General features: G+C 67.3%; 1 protein-coding gene and 2 long non-coding RNA genes across 3 annotated transcripts; 1 reads left to right on the top strand and 2 right to left on the bottom strand.

Annotated features, from left to right (window-relative positions):
- Window positions 1-712: 712 nt before the first annotated feature.
- CENPA (centromere protein A) lies at window positions 713-10,200 on the bottom strand. The gene is made up of 4 exons (XM_075134585.1): window positions 10,110-10,200; window positions 7,272-7,363; window positions 1,608-1,685; window positions 713-887 (listed from the first exon to the last, which is right to left on the bottom strand). Exons 1-4 carry the CDS (start codon window positions 10,198-10,200, stop codon window positions 753-755), a joined length of 396 nt encoding a protein of 131 aa, XP_074990686.1. The 3' UTR covers window positions 713-752.
- A 414-nt stretch (window positions 10,201-10,614) lies between these two features.
- Window positions 10,615-13,499, bottom strand: LOC142074103 (uncharacterized). The gene is made up of 2 exons (XR_012670525.1): window positions 13,367-13,499; window positions 10,615-12,333 (listed from the first exon to the last, which is right to left on the bottom strand). It is a non-coding gene; the product is annotated as an uncharacterized LOC142074103 (long non-coding RNA).
- LOC142074102 (uncharacterized) lies at window positions 11,202-12,151 on the top strand. The gene is made up of 3 exons (XR_012670524.1): window positions 11,202-11,222; window positions 11,596-12,101; window positions 12,136-12,151. It is a non-coding gene; the product is annotated as an uncharacterized LOC142074102 (long non-coding RNA).
- Window positions 13,500-16,157: the final 2,658 nt, after the last annotated feature.

Raw genomic sequence — 16,157 nt, 5'->3', positions numbered from 1 at the left:
GAAAGGGGTCCCTGGGGGGGGGGTCTCGGGGGGGTCCCCATGGCAGGGGGTGTCTCTGGGGGGGGGGTCACAGGGGGGTCCCCATTGGGGTGGGGGTGTCCATGAGGGGGTGTCCCCATGGGGGGGGGTCCTGGGGGTGGGGGGCAGTACCTCGGGGGGGGGGTGGGTGGGGGGTCCCAGGAGGGTGTCTGGGGGGGGGTCCCAGGGGGAGGGTCCTGGGGGGTTCCCGGGGGGGTCCCAGGGGGGTTCCTGGGGGGTTCCGGAGGGTTCCTGGGGGGGTTCCCCGGGGGGGTCCCAGGGGGGTCCCAGGGGGAAGGGTCCCAGGGGGGTCCCAGGGGAAGGGTCCTGGGGGCTTCCCAGGGGTTCCCGGGGGGGTCCCCGGGGGGTTCCGGAGGGCTCCTGGGGGGGTTCCCGGGGGGAGGGTCCTGGGGGGTTCCCGGGGTTTCCCGGGGGGGTCCCAGGGGGGTCCCAGGGGGAAGGGTCCTGGGGGCTTCCCAGGGTTTCCCGGGGGGGTTCCCGGGGGGGTCCCAGGGGGGTTCCCGGGGGGTTCCGGAGGGTTCCTGGGGGGGTTCCCGGGGGGGTCCCGGGGGAAGGGTCCTGGGGGGGTTCCCGGGGGGGTCCCAGGGGGGAGGATCCTGGGGAGGGTCCCAGGGGGGTCCCAGGGGGGAGGATCCCGGGGGGGTCCCGGGGGGGTCCCGGGGGTTTCCCGGGGGGGTCCCAGGGGGGAGGATCCCGGGGTGCCCGGGGGTCCCTCAGGCGGCCCCCCCCTCCAGCCCCCGCAGGCGCCGGGCCAGCTGCAGGTCCTTGGGGAAGAGGGTGACGCGGCGCGCGTGCAGCGAGCAGAGGTAGGCGTCCTCCAGCAGCCGCACCGTGAAGGCCTCCGCCGCCTGCGCCCCGAGAGGTGGGGGGGCGCCCCGAAACCCACCCCCCCCCAAAACCACCCCGGGGGCATTGCGTGCACCCAAGCACCCACCCATCCCCCCCGGCACCCATGGGACCCCATCAGCGCCCAGGAAGACCCTCCCAGATGGCCCCCCCAAGATGCCCCCCAAGCACCCATGGGACCCCCCAACACCCATAGGACCCCCCTAGACTCCCCCCAGCACCCATGGGACCCCCCAGCACCTCTGGGACCCCCCTAGACTCCCCCCAGCACCCATGGGACCCCTCCCCAGCATCCATGGGACCTCACCCAGCACCCATAGGACCCCCCACAGATGCCCCCCAAGCACCCATGGGACCCCCCCAGCACCTCTGGGACCCCCCTAGACTCCCCTCAGCACCCATGGGACCTCACCCCGCACCCACGGGACCCTCCTAGACCACCCCCAGGACCTATGGGAGCCCTCCCAGCACCCTGGGGACCCCACCCAGATGTCCCCCTGTACCCATGGGACCCTCCTTGACCCCCCCAGCACCCATGGGAGCTCCCCCACCACCCATGGGACCCTCCTAGAGCCCCCCCGCACCCTGGAGATCCCCCCCGCAGATGTCCCCCACCACCCATGGGACCCTCCTAGAGCCCCCCAGCACCCATGGGAGCTCCCCCACCACCCATGGGACCCTCCTAGAGCCCCCCAGCACCCATGGGCCCCCCCAGCACCCACCTCCTGCAGGGCCACCAGCGCCATGCGCTGCCACCGGTAGTCCACCCCCCGGGTGAAGAGCAGACAGATCTCCCGCACCTGGGGACACGGGGACACCCGGGGTGACACCACGGGGACACCCCGGGCAGGGTGACACCCCGGGGTGACACCATGGGGCCTCGGGGACACCCGGGGGTGACACCATGGGGACACCTTGGGCATGGGGACATCACCCTCGGGACACCCGGGGACATCCCACCCCAGGGAGAGGGACACCCCCAGGGACAGGGACACGGGGACAGGGCCACCCTGGGGATGGGGACATGGGGACACCCCGGGTGTGGGGACAGGGACACGGGGACAGTGCCACCCTGGGGATGGGGACATGGGGACACCCCGGGTGTGGGGACAGGGACACGGGGACAGTGCCACCCTGGGGATGGGGACATGGGGACACCCTGGGGAGAGGGACATGGGGACAGGGCCACCCTGGGGATGGGGACATGGGGACACCCCGGGTGTGGGGACAGGGGGACACCCTGGGGACAGGGACACGGGGACAGGGCCACCCCGGGGATGGGGACATGGGGACACCCCGGGTGTGGGGACAGGGACATGGGGACAGGGCCACCCCGGGGATGGGGACATGGGGACACCCCGGGTGTGGGGACATGGGGACACCCTGGGGACAGGGACATGGGGACAGTGCCACCCTGGGGATGGGGACATGGGGACACCCCGGGTGTGGGGGCATGGGGACATCCTGGGGACAGGGACACGGGGACAGGGCCACCCCAGGGATGGGGACAGGGGGACACCCCGGGTGTGGGGACAGGGGGACACCCTGGGGACAGGGACACGGGGACAGTGCCACCCTGGGGATGGGGACAAGGGGACAGCCCGGGTGTGGGGACATGGGGACACCCTGGGGACAGGGACACGGGGACAGTGCCACCCCAGGGATGGGGACAAGGGGACAGCGCGGGTGTGGGGACAGGGACATCACCCTGGGGGACATTCCACCCCAGGATGAGGGACACCCCTGGGGACAGGGACACGGGGACAGTGCCACCCTGGGGATGGGGACATGGGGACACCCCGGGTGTGGGGACAGGGGACATGGGGACACTGCCACCCAGGGGACACAGGGACAACCCGGGTGTGGGGGCATGGGGACACCCTGGGGAGAGGGACATGGGGACAGGGCCATCCTGGGGATGGGGACATGGGGACAGTGCCACCCTGGGGGGAGGGGCAGGGGGACACCCCGGGTGTGGGGACAGGGACATGGGGACAGGGCCACCCCAGGGATGGGGACAGGGGGACACCCCGGGTGTGGGGACAGGGACATGGGGACAGGGCCACCCCAGGTGTGGGGACATGGGGACACCCCGGGTGTGGGGGCATGGGGACATCCTGGGGACAGGGACACGGGGACAGTGCCACCCTGGGGGGAGGGGCAGGGGGACACCACGTCCCTGGAGGCACCGTCAGGGGGGGGGAGGGGACACAAGGACATTGGGGGGGACAAGGACACCGCGTCATGGGGGGGGGGGGCAAGGACAGGGGGAGGGGACCCGCGTCACGGAGGGGACAAGGACACCGGGGGGCTGTGACAGCGCTGGGGACGGGGGGTCCCCTGGGGAGGGTTGGGGGGCCCAGGGGGTGTCGGGGGGCCCAGGGAGTATTTTGGGGGTCCCAGGGTGGATTTTGGGGGTCCCAGGGGGTCCTGGGGGGATGTTGGGGGTCACACGGTGGATTTGGGGGTCCCCAGGGGAATTTGGGGATCCCTGAGGGTATTCTGGGTGGATTCCGGGGGGTGCCGGGGGTACTTTGGGGGGATCCTAGGGGGATTTGGGGGGTCCCAGGGGGGTTTATGGGGGTCCTGGGTGCCGGGGGGGCGGTTTCGGGGGGCTTGGGGGATGTTGGGGTCCCAGGGAGTATTTTGGGGGGTCCTGGGGAGTATTTGGGGTCCTTGGGGGGGTTGGGGGGGGGCCCGGGGTATTTTGGGGGTCCCTGGGGGTATTTTGGGTCGTGGAGGATATTTTGGGGGTCCCTGGTATATTCTGGGGGGGTCTCAGGGGGATGTTGGGGGGTCCTGAGGGTATTTTCGGGGGTCCCAGGGTGGACTTTGGGGGGGTTGGGAGGGTGTTGGCAGGTCCCAAGGGGGGTCCCAAGGGTATTTTGGGGGGTCCCAGCGTATTTCCGGGGGTCCCTGGGGGATGTTGGGTGTCCTGGGGTGGATTTTGGGGTGTCCCTGGGGGTATTTGTGGGGTCCCGGGGGGATTTTGGGGGGGTCCCCGGGGTGTTTGAGGGTCCTTGCGGTATTTGGGGGGTCCTGGGAGGATTTTGGGGGGGTCCCCGGGGGTCCCTGGGATATTTGGGGAGCCCCTAAGAGGATTTTGGGGGGTCCCCCGGCATATTTGGGGGTCCCTGGGGTATCCGGGGGGTCCCGGGGAGATTTTGCGGGGGTCCCTGGGATATTTGGGGGTCCCCGGGAGTATTTGAGGGTCCCTGGGGTATTTGGGGGGTCCCCGGGGCATTTGGGGGGGTCCCTGGGAACATTTGGGGGTCCCTGGGGTATTTGGGGGGTCCTGGGGGATTTTGGGGGGGGTCCTGGGGTGTTTGGAGGTCCCTGGGGTATTTGGGGGTCTGGGGGGATTTTGGGGGGTCCTGGGGGTATTTTGGGGGGTCCCTGGGCTATTTGGGGGTCCAGGGGTATTTTGGGGGGGGGCCCTGGGGTATGTGGGGGTCCAGAGGGTTTTGGGGGGGTCCCGAGGTGTTTGGGGGTCTGGGGTCTTTGGGGGCGTCCCGGGGTATTTGGGGGTCTGGGGGGTATTTGGGGGGGTCCCGGGGGTATTTTGTGGGGGTCCCGGGGGTATTTGAGGGTCCGGGGGGATTTTGGGGGGGTCCCGGGGTATTTGGGGGTCCGGGGAGTTTTTGGGGGGGTCCCGGGGTATTTGGGGGTCTGGAGGGATTTTGGGGGTCCCGGGGGTATTTGGGGGTCCGGGGGGTTTTGGGGGGGTCCCGGGGTATTTGGGGGTCCGGGGGGTTTGGGGGGGTCCTGGGGTGTTTGGGGGTCCGGGGGATTTTGGGGGGCTCCTGGGGGTATTTGAGGGTCCGGGGAGTTTTTGGGGGGGTCCTGGGGGGATTTGGGGGTCCGGGGGGTTTTGGCGGGATCCCGGGGGTATTTGAGGGTCCGGGGAGTTTTTGGGGGGCTCCCGGGGTATTTGGGGGTCTGGAGGGATTTTGGGGGGGTCCCGGGGGTATTTGGGCATCCGGGGGGTTTTGGGGGGGTCCCGGGGTATTTGGGGGTCCGGGGGGTTTGGGGGGGTCCCTGGGGTATTTGGGGGTCCGGGGGGTTTGCGGGGTCCCGGGGTATTTGGGGGTCTGGAGGGATTTTGGGGGGGTCCCGGGGGTATTTGGGGGTCCGGGGGGTTTTGGGGGGGTCCCGGGGTATTTGGGGGTCCGGGGGGTTTGGGGGGGTCCCTGGGGTATTTGGGGGTCCGGGGGGTTTGCGGGGTCCCGGGGTATTTGGGGGTCTGGAGGGATTTTGGGGGGGTCCCGGGGTATTTGGGGGTCCGGGGGGATTTTGGGGGGGTCCTGGGGGGATTTGGGGGTCCGGGGGGTTTTGGCGGGATCCCGGGGGTATTTGGGGGTCTGGAGGGATTTTGGGGGGGGTCCCTGGGGTATTTGGGGGTCCGGCGGGTTTTGGGGGGTCCCGGGGGTATTTGGGGGTCCGGGGGGATTTTGGGGAGGTCCCGGGGTATTTGGGGGTCCGGGGAGTTTTTGGGGGGGTCCCGGGGTATTTGGGGGTCCGGGGGGTTTTGGGGGGGTCCCGGGGTATTTGGGGGTCCGGGGGGATTTTGGGGGGGTCCTGGGGGGATTTGGGGGTCCGGGGGGTTTTGGCGGGATCCCGGGGGTATTTGGGGGTCTGGAGGGATTTTGGGGGGGGTCCCTGGGGTATTTGGGGTCTGGCGGGTTTTGGGGGGTCCCGGGGTATTTGGGGGTCCGGGGGGATTTTGGGGAGGTCCCGGGGTATTTGGGGGTCCGGGGGGATTTTGGGGGGGTCCCGGGGTATTTGGGGGTCCGGGGGGATTTTGGGGAGGTCCCGGGGTATTTGGGGGTCCGGGGAGTTTTTGGGGGGCTCCCGGGGTATTTGGGGGTCTGGAGGGATTTTGGGGGGGTCCCGGGGGTATTTGGGCATCCGGGGGGTTTTGGGGGGGTCCCGGGGTATTTGGGGGTCCGGGGGGTTTGGGGGGGTCCCTGGGGTATTTGGGGGTCCGGGGGGTTTGCGGGGTCCCGGGGTATTTGGGGGTCTGGAGGGATTTTGGGGGGGTCCCGGGGGTATTTGGGGGTCCGGGGGGTTTTGGGGGGGTCCCGGGGGTATTTGGGGGTCCGGGGGGTTTTGGGGGGGTCCCGGGGTATTTGGGGGTCCGGGGGGTTTGGGGGGGTCCCTGGGGTATTTGGGGGTCCGGGGGGTTTTGGGGGGTCCCGGGGTATTTGGGGGTCTGGAGGGATTTTGGGGGGGTCCCGGGGTATTTGGGGGTCCGGGGGGATTTTGGGGGGGTCCTGGGGGGATTTGGGGGTCCGGGGGGTTTTGGCGGGATCCCGGGGGTATTTGGGGGTTTGGAGGGATTTTGGGGGGGGTCCCTGGGGTATTTGGGGGTCCGGCGGGTTTTGGGGGGTCCCGGGGGTATTTGGGGGTCCGGGGGGATTTTGGGGAGGTCCCGGGGTATTTGGGGGTCCGGGGGGATTTTGGGGAGGTCCCGGGGTATTTGGGGGTCCGGGGAGTTTTTGGGGGGGTCCCGGGGTATTTGGGGGTCTGGAGGGATTTTGGGGGTTCCCGGGGGTATTTGGGGGTCCGGGGGGTTTTGGGGGGGTCCCGGGGTATTTGGGGGTCCGGGGGGTTTGGGGGGGTCCTGGGGTGTTTGGGGGTCCGGGGGATTTTGGGGGGCTCCCGGGGGTATTTGAGGGTCCGGGGAGTTTTTGGGGGGGTCCCGGGGTATTTGGGGGTCCGGGGGGTTTGGGGGGGTCCGGGGGTATTTGGGGGTCCGGGGGGATTTTGGGGGGGTCCTGGGGGGATTTGGGGGTCCGGGGGGTTTTGGCGGGATCCCGGGGGTATTTGGGGGTTTGGAGGGATTTTGGGGGGGGTCCCTGGGGTATTTGGGGTCTGGCGGGTTTTGGGGGGTCCCGGGGTATTTGGGGGTCCGGGGGGATTTTGGGGAGGTCCGGGGGTATTTGGGGGTCCGGGGGGATTTTGGGGGGGTCCCGGGGTATTTGGGGGTCCGGGGGGATTTTGGGGAGGTCCCGGGGTATTTGGGGGTCCGGGGAGTTTTTGCGGGGGTCCCGGGGTATTTGGGGGTCCGGGGAGTTTTTGCGGGGGTCCCGGGGTGTTTGGGGGCCCGGGGGGTTTGGGGGGTCCCGGGGTGTTTGGGGGCCCGGGGGGTTTGGGGGGTCCCGGGGGTATTTGGGGTCCGGGGGGTTTGGGGGGTCCCGGGGTGTTTGGGGGCCCGGGGGGTTTGGGGGGTCCCGGGGGTATTTGGGGTCCGGGGGGTTTGGGGGGTCCCGGGGTGTTTGGGGGCCCGGGGGGTTTGGGGGGTCCCGGGGGTATTTGGGGTCCGGGGGGTTTGGGGGGTCCCGGGGTGTTTGGGGTCCGGGGGGTTTGGGGGGTCCCGGTCTCACCAGGCGGACGAAGGGCGCGGGGCGCAGCAGCAGGCGGGTGCTGCTCTGGTACTTGCGGATCTCCTGCAGCGCCCGCTGGCCCGGCCGGCGCCCTGGGGGGGGACGGGGGGGGGGGACGGGGGGGACGGGGACGGGGTCGGGGGGGACAGGGATGAGGTGGGGGGACGGGGTCAGGGGGACGGGGACAGGGTTGGGGGGGACGGGGATGAGGTCGGGGGGACGGGGACAGGGTCGGGGGGACGGGGGGGACAGGGACGGGGTCGAGGGGACGGGGATGAGGTTGGGGGGGACAGGGACGGGGTCGAGGGGACGGGGATGAGGTTGGGGGGACAGGGACGGGGTCGGGGGGACAGGGGGGACGGGGACGGGGTCGGGGGGACGGGGATGAGGTTGGGGGGACAGGGACGGGGTCGGGGGGACGGGGGGGACGGGGACGGGGTCGGGGGGGGATGGCACCGGGGGCCATGGGGTTGCGGGGACAAGAGGGACGTGGGGACAGGGGGGGACACAGGGGGACGGGAGGGGGTCACCGGGATGTGGGGACGGGGGGACACGGGGGGGGGGGGACGGGGACCCGGGGGACAGGGACAGCGTCAGGGGCTGCAGCACCGGGGGGCAGGGGGACACGGGGACAGGGGTGGGGGGATCTATAGGGGGCAGGCAGGAGGGAGGGGAGGGTCTATAGGGCTCAGGGGGATCTATAGGGCCTGGGGGGGGGATGATGGAGGGGGGACACCTATAGGGGCGAGGGGGAGGGATCTGTAGGGTCCAGGGGGGAGCTATAGGTTTTAGGAGAGATCTATAGGACACAGGGGAAGGGGGAGGGAGGGATCTATAGGGTCCAGAGGGATCTATAGGTTCTAGGAGAGTTCTACAGGGCCTGGGGAAGGGAAGGATCTATAGGGTCCTGGGGGGGATCTATAGGTTCTAGGAGAGATCTATAGAGCCTGGGAGGGCTAGGGGTGGAAGGATCCATGGGCTCTGGGTTTGGGGAAAGGGAAGGATCTATAAGGTTTGGGGGATCTATAGGGCCTGAGGGGGGGGAAGGGAGGGATCTATAGGGTTCAGGGAGGATCTATGGGTCTCAGCATGTGGGGAAGAGACTCTGGGAGGGATCTATAGGGCCTGCAAGGGGGACAGAGAGGGATCTATAGGGTCCAGGGGGGAAGGAAGGGAGGAACCTATAGGGTCTGGGAGGGATCCATAGGGCCAGGGGGATGACAGGGGGATCTATAGGGTCCAAGAGGAGTCTATAGGGTCCAGAGGAGGTTTATACAGAAGGGGGAGCGTGTCAGGGAAAGGTCTATAGGGTCCAGGGGGGGTCTATAGGGAAGGGTCTGTAGGGTCCAGGGGGGTCTATAGGGAAGGGTCTGTAGGGCCCAGGGGGGGTCTATACAGAAGAGTCTATAGGGTCTGGGGGGGGTCTATAGGGAAGGGTCTATAGGGCCGGGGGGTCTATAGGGAAGGGTCTATAGGATCCGGGGGTGTCTATAGGGCCGGGGGGGGTCAGGGAAGGGTCTATAGAGCCGGGGGCGTCTATAGGGAAGGGTCTATAGGGTCCGGGGGGGTCTATAGGGAAGGGTCTATAGGGAAGGGTCTATAGGGAAGGGTCTATAGGGTCCGGGGGGTCTATAGGGAAGGGTCTATAGGGAAGGGTCTATAGGGTCCGGGGGGTCTATAGGGAAGGGTCTATAGGGAAGGGTCTATAGGGTCCGGGGGGTCTATAGGGAAGGGTCTATAGGGAAGGGTCTATAGGGTCCGGGGGGTCTATAGGGAAGGGTCTATAGGGAAGGGTCTATAGGGCCCAGGGGGGGTCTATAGGGAAGGGTCTATAGGGTCTGGGGGGGGGTCTATAGGGAAAGGTCTGTAGGGCCTGGGGGGGGTCTATACGGAAGGGTCTACAGGGTCCGGGGGGTCTATAGGGAAGGGTCTATAGGGTCCGGGGGGTCTATAGGGCCGGGGGGGGGGGTCAGGGAAGGGTCTATAGGGCCGGGGGTGTCTATAGGGAAGGGTCTATAGGGTCCGGGGGGGTCTATAGGAAAGGGTTTATAGGGAAGGGTCTATAGGTCCAGGGAGGGGTCAGGGAAGGGTCTGTAGGGTCCGGGGGGGTCTATAGGGAAGGGTCTATAGGCCCCAGGGGGGATCTATACAGAAGAGTCTATAGGGTCTGGGGGGGTCTATAGGGAAGGGTCTATAGGGCCCAGGGGGGGTCTATACAGAAGAGTCTATAGGGTCTGGGGGGGGGTCTATAGGGAAGGGTCTGTAGGGCCTAGGGGGGGTCTATACGGAAGGGTCTATAGGGTCCGGGGGGTCTATAGGGAAGGGTCTATAGGGTCCGGGGGGTCTATAGGGCCGGGGGGGGGCGGTCAGGGAAGGGTCTATAGGGCCAAGGGCGTCTATAGGGAAGGGTCTATAGGGCCGGGGGGTCTATAGGGAAGGGTCTATAGGGTCCGGGGGGTCTATAGGGAAGGGTCTATAGGGAAGGGTCTATAGGGTCCGGGGGGTCTATAGGGAAGGGTCTATAGGGAAGGGTCTATAGGATCCGGGGGGTCTATAGGGAAGGGTCTATAGGGAAGGGTCTATAGGGTCCGGGGGGTCTATAGGGAAGGGTCTATAGGGAAGGGTCTATAGGGTCCGGGGGGTCTATAGGGAAGGGTCTATAGGGTCCGGGGGGTCTATAGGGAAGGGTCTATATGGAAGGGTCTATAGGGAAGGGTCTATAGGGCCGGGGGGTCTATAGGGAAGGGTCTATAGGGCCGGGGGGGTCTGTAGGATGGGGGGTCAGGGAGGGATCCATAGGGTGGGTTCCATAGGGGTCCCCCCCCCCCCCCCACTCACTGCGGGTCCGTCGGGGCGATGGCGGGGGCGGGGGCGGGGGGGGCGCGGGGACTCTGCGGCGCCGGGGGGCGGTGGGCTTGGGGCGGGGCATGGCGAGGCCCCACCCACCGCGGGGGGACACACCCAGGCGCGCGGGGGGCTGGAGGGGACGGGGGGGTCAGGGGGGGTCGGGGGGGTCAGGGGGCCCCGGGCGCCGGGCGCCCCCCCACCCCCCCTCCGTCACCCCCCCACCGCTCCCCCTCCCTGACGTCACCGCCCCGCTGTGACATCACCCCCCCACCACCACGTGACGTCACGCCCGGGACCCCCCAACCTGCCGCCGCCGCCGCCGCTTCTCGGATTCAAACCTCCCGCCGCGCCGCGCTCCTCCTGACGTCACTTCCGCCCGCCCCTCCCACCGCCCGCCCAATGGGCGCCCGCGCGGCCGCTCCGCGCCGCCGGAGGCCGCGTCTCGATGGTGCCGCGGCGGCCGCGGGGCGGGGACGCAGCCGCGGGGCTATTTGCATAAATTTGCATCGCTCCTCCCCCAGCTCCGGGCCCCACGGGGGACCCAGGCGCTGAGCTCAGCGTTTATTGGTGGGAGGGGGCAGGGCTCTGCCCCCAGTTGCTCCCAGTATGATCCCAGTCGCTCCCAGTCACTCCCAGTCACTCCCAGTCACCCTCACTGAGATCTCAGTTGCTTCCGGTACATCCCAGTTGCCCCCAGCACACTCCTAGTTCCCTCCAGCGTGACCCCAGTTGCTCCCAGTGTGGTCCCAGTTGCTCCCAGTATGATCCTAGTTGCCCCCAGCATGCTCCTAGTCACTCCCAGTATGATCCCAGTTGCTCCCAGTATGATTCCAGTCACTCCCAGTCACCCTCAGTGAAATCTCAGTTGCTTCCGGTACATCCCAGTTGCCCCCAGCACACTCCTAGTTCCCTCCAGCGTGACCCCAGTTGCTCCCAGTGTGGTCCCAGTTGCTCCCAGTATGATCCTAGTTGCCCCCAGCATGCTCTTAGTCACTCCCAATATGATCCCAGTTGCCCTCAGCGTAGTTCCAGTTGCTCCCAGTATATCCCAGTTGCCCCCAGCATGCTCATAGTCACTCCCAGTCGCTCCCAGTTGCCCGTAGCGTGATCCCAGTCGCTCCCAGTATATCCCAGTTGCCCCAGCGCACTCCTAGACACTCCCAGTTGTTCCCAGCATGATCCCAGTTGCTCCCAGGCATTCTCAGTGTGGTCTCAGTTGCTCCCAGTATGATCCCAGTCGCCTCCAGCACGATCCCAGTTGCTCCCAGTCACTCCCCGTTGACCCCAGCATGATCCCAGTTGCTCTCAGTCATCTCCGGTTGCTCTCAGTTGCCCCCAGCATGATCCCAGTCACTCCCAGTTGCCCCCAGCGTGGACCCAGCTGCTCCCAGTTCCTCCCAGTGTGATCCCAGTTGCTCCCAGTGTGCCTGCAGCATGTTCCCTGTTGCTCCCAGCTGCCGTCCCAGCATGGTCCCAGTCACTCCCAGTTGCCCCCAGTATGATCCTAGTTGCTCCCAGTATATCCCAGTTGCCCGCAGCATGCTCCTAGACATTCCCAGACACTCCCAGTTGCCCCCAGCATGATCCCAGTTGGTCCCAGTCACCCTCAGCGTGGTCCCAGTTGCTCCCAGTATGATCCCAGTCGCTCCCAGTCACCCTCAACATCGTCCCAGTTGCTCCCAGCATGGTCCCAGTCACTCCCATCATGCCCCCAGTGTGGTCCCTGTCACTCCCAGTTTGTGCCAGTGTGCTTCCAGTTGCCCCAGCATGGTCCCAGTTACTCCCAGTATGATCCCAGTTGCCCCCCAACACAGTCCCGGTTGCCCCCAAGGTGCTCCCAGTGGCTCCCCGTGGCTCCCAGTTGCCCCAGCAGCTCCCAGTTGCCCCAACATGGTCCCAGTTGCCCCCCAACATAGTCCCAGTTGCTGCCAGTATGGTCCCAGTTGCTTCCAGCATGGTCCCAGTTGCTCCCAGTGGCTCCCAGTGTGCCCGCAGCATGCTCCCAGTTGGCGCCCAGCATGGTCCCAGTCACTTCCAGTGTGGTCCCAGTTGCTCCCAGTGTCTCCCAGTGCCGCGCGGGGGTCAGAGGGGGCAGCCGAGGGGGCGCAGGGTGTCCATGAACTCCAGCAGGGGGCGGCAGGGCGTGGCGGGGCCGCAGTGGGGGAGGGGCGGCACCTCCTCCACCCACGAGTGGGGGCCCAGCAGGAACTGGGGGCTGGGAGGGGGGAGAGGGCATGACATGGGGACACGGGGACATGGGGACAGGGGGACATGGGGACATGGGGACAGGGGGACATGGGGACAGGGGGACAGGGGGACATGGGGACAGGGGGACATGGGGACATGGGGACACGGGGACATGGGGACATGGGGACACGGGGACATGGGGACATGGGGACATGGGGACATGGGGACAGGGGGACATGGGGACAGGGGGACAGGGGGACATGGGGACAGGGGGACATGGGGACATGGGGACACGGGGACATGGGGACATGGGGACACGGGGACATGGGGACATGGGGACATGGGGACATGGGGACAGGGGGACATGGGGACATGGGGACAGGGGGACATGGGGGACATGGGGACATGGGGACAGGGGGACATGGGGACAGGGGGACATGGGGACATGGGGACAGGGGGACAGGGGGACATGGGGACATGGGGACAGGGGGACACGGGGACAGGGGGACACGGGGACACGGGGACACGGGGACATGGGGACATGGGGACATGGGGACAGGGGGACATGGGGACATGGGGACACGGGGACATGGGGACATGGGGACAGGGGGACATGGGGACAGGGGGACATGGGGACATGGGGACAGGGGGACAGGGGGACATGGGGACATGGGGACAGGGGGACATGGGGACAGGGGGACACGGGGACACGGGGACACGGGGACATGGGGACAGGGGGACAGGGGGACACGGGGACACGGGGACACGGGGACAGGGGGACAGGGGGACAGGGGGACACGGGGACATGGGGGGACATGGGGGGACATGGGGACATGGGGACATGGGGACAGGGGGACAGGGGGACATGGGGACATGGGGGGACATGGGGACATGGGGGGACATGGGGGGACATGGGGACATGGGGGACATGGGGGGACATGGGGACAGGGGGACATGGGGGGACATGGGGACATGGGGACAGGGGGACATGGGGGGACATGGGGGACATGGGGGACATGGGGACGTGGGGGACATTGGGGGACACCGGGGTCCCCACTCACCGTCCATGGGCGTCAGTCACCGTCCCCTCCCCCCCCATCAGCAGGTACCGCCGGGGGGGGCGGAGCCTCAGGGGGCAACTGCCCCGCCCCAGCACCTGGCCCCGCCCCCGGGGCTGCCTCTGCGGGGCCAGTAGGGACCGGTCAGGACCAGTATGCACCAGTGCACACCAGTAAGACCGAATAGGCACCAGTAACAATCACTTAGACCCACTATGCACCAGTAAGAACCAGTATGGACCGCTTTGAAGCAGTATGCATCAGTAAGAACCAGTAAGCACCAGTATGCACTGGTATGCATCAGTAAGAACAATTAAGCACCAGTAAGAACCAGTAAGCACCAGTAAGTACCATTAAGCAGCAGTAAGAACTGTGATGCATTAGTAAGCACCATTAAGAACCAGTATGCACCAGTACACACCAGTAACAACTAGCAGGAACCAGTATGCAGCAGTAACAAACCACTTAGAAGCAGTATGCACCAGTATGTACCAGTATGCATAGTAAGCATCAGCATGCACCAGTAAGAACCAGTATGTAAGAGTCAGGACCAGTATGCAACAGTAAGAACTGTTATGCACCAGTAAGCACCAGTATGGATCAGTAAGCACCATTAAGAACCAGTAACCCCCCAGTGCAGGCCTGCCCACCCCCAGCTTTCCCAGTACAGCCCAGTTCACTCTCACAATCTCCCAGTATGGCTCAGGGTCCTCCCAGTGCCACCCCAGTATGGCCCAGTACATCCCAGTGCCCCCCAGAAATGGCCCAGTGCTCTTTCCCCACACCGCCCCAGTATGGCCCAGGGTCCCCCAAGAGCCACACCACTATGGCCCAATATAGCCCAGTGCCCCCCAGTATGACTGAGGCCCCCCCTAGTGCCACCCCAGTATGGCCCAGTATATCCCAGTGCCCCGCAGTATGGCCCAGTGCCCCCCAGTATGGGCTCAGGGCCCCCTCTAGCTCCACCACAGTACGTCCCAGTATATCCCAGTGCCCCCCAGTATGACTGAGGCCCCCTCCCAGTATGGCCCAGGACCTCCCCATGGTGTCCTTATGCCCCTCCAGTGCCCCCCCAGTATACCCCAGTATATCCCAGTGCCCCCCAGTATGGTCCCACAGTGCCCCTAGTGGTCCTTCAGTGTGTCCCAGTCCTCCCAGTCCCCGCGAGTCCCTCCCAGTTCCCCTCAGTCCCTCCTAGTTCCCCCAGTCTCACCCCCCAGTCCCCCCAGTCTCATCTCCCAGTCCCCTCCAGTCCCTCCCAGTCCCCCCAGTCTCATCTCCCAGTTCTCCCAGTCTCCCCTCCCAGTCCCCCCAGTTCCCCCCAGTCCCTCCCAGTCCCCCCTCCCAGTCCCCTCTAGTCCCTCCCAGTCCCCCCAAGTCCCTCCCAGTCCCCCCAGTCCTCACCCCCTAGTCCCTCCCAGTCCCCCCAGTCTCATCTCCCAGTCCCCCCAGTCTCCCCTCCCAGTCCCCCCAGTTCCCCCCAGTCCCTCCCAGTCCCTTCCCGTCCCCCAAGTCTCCCCTCCCCGTCCCTCCTAGTCCCCCAGGTCTCCCCTCCCAGTTCTCCCCAGTCCCTCTCAGTCCCCCCAGTCTCCCCTCCCAGTCCCCCCAGTTCCCCCCAGTCCCTCCCAGTCCCCCGTCTCAGTCCCCTCCAGTCCCTCCCAGTCCCCCCCAGTCCCCCCAGTCTCCCCTCCCAGTCCCCCCAGTCCCCTCCCAGTCCCTCCCAGTCCCCCCCCAGTCCCCCCAGTCCCTCCCAGTCCCTTCCCGTCCCCCAGGTCTCCCCTCCCCGTCCCTCCCAGTCCCCCCAGTCTCCCCTCCCAGTCCCCCCAGTTCCCCCCAGTCCCTCCCAGTCCCCCATCCCAGTCCCTTCCAGTCTCTCCCAGTCCCCCCCCAGTCCCCCCAGTCTCCCCTCCCAGTCCCCCCAGTTCCCCCCAGTCCCTCCCAGTCCCCCCTCCCAGTCCCTCCCAGTCCCCCCAGTCCCCCCCAGTCCCCCCCAGTCTCCCCTCCCAGTCCCCCAGTTCCGCCCAGTCCCTCCCAGTCCCCCGTCCCAGTCCCCTCCAGTCCCTCCCAGTCCCTCCCAGTCCCCCCAGTCTCCCCTCCCAGTCCCCCCAGTTCCCCCCAGTCCCCCCAGTCTCCCCTCCCAGTCCGCCCAGTTCCCCCCAGTCCCTCCCAGTCCCCCCTCCCAGTCCCTCCAGTCCCCCAGTCTCCCCTCCCAGTCCCCCCGTTCCCCCCAGTCCCTCCCAGTCCCCCCTCCCAGTCCCTCCCAGTCCCTCCCAGTCCCCCCAGTCTCCCCAGTCTCACCTCCCAGTAGAACGTCCAGGATTTCGATCTCAAAGGCCACGAAGGGCCCGACCTCGCTCTGGGCCAGCACCTGAACCACCAGCGCTGGGGGCGGGGGTCAGAGGGGTCACGGGGGTCAGGGGGGTCACGGGGGTCAGAGGGGTCAGAGGGGTCACAGGGGTCACGGGGGTCAGGGGGGTCACAGGGGTCACGGGGCTCACAGGGGTCACAGGGGTCACGGGGGTCAGGGGGGTCAGAGGGGTCAGAGGGGTCAGAGGGGTCACGGGGGTCAGAGGGGTCACAGGGGTCAGGGGTGTCACGGGGTCACAGGGGTCACGGGGGTCAGGGGGGTCACGGGGGTCAGGGGGTCAGGGGGGTCACAGGGGTCACGGGGGTCAGGGGGTCACGGGGGTCAGGGGGTCACGGGGGTTTAGGGGTGTGAAAGGCGTTGTGGGGTCATCGGGGTCGTGGGGTCAAGGGGTCAAGGGGGTCAGGGGTTCAGGGGGTCATGTGGGTC

Source organism: Calonectris borealis, chromosome 33, assembly GCF_964195595.1.
Source record: "Calonectris borealis chromosome 33, bCalBor7.hap1.2, whole genome shotgun sequence".
Taxonomy (NCBI): domain Eukaryota; kingdom Metazoa; phylum Chordata; class Aves; order Procellariiformes; family Procellariidae; genus Calonectris; species Calonectris borealis.
Note: the sequence above shows the minus strand (reverse complement) of the source record. Positions and strands in the feature narration are given on the sequence as shown.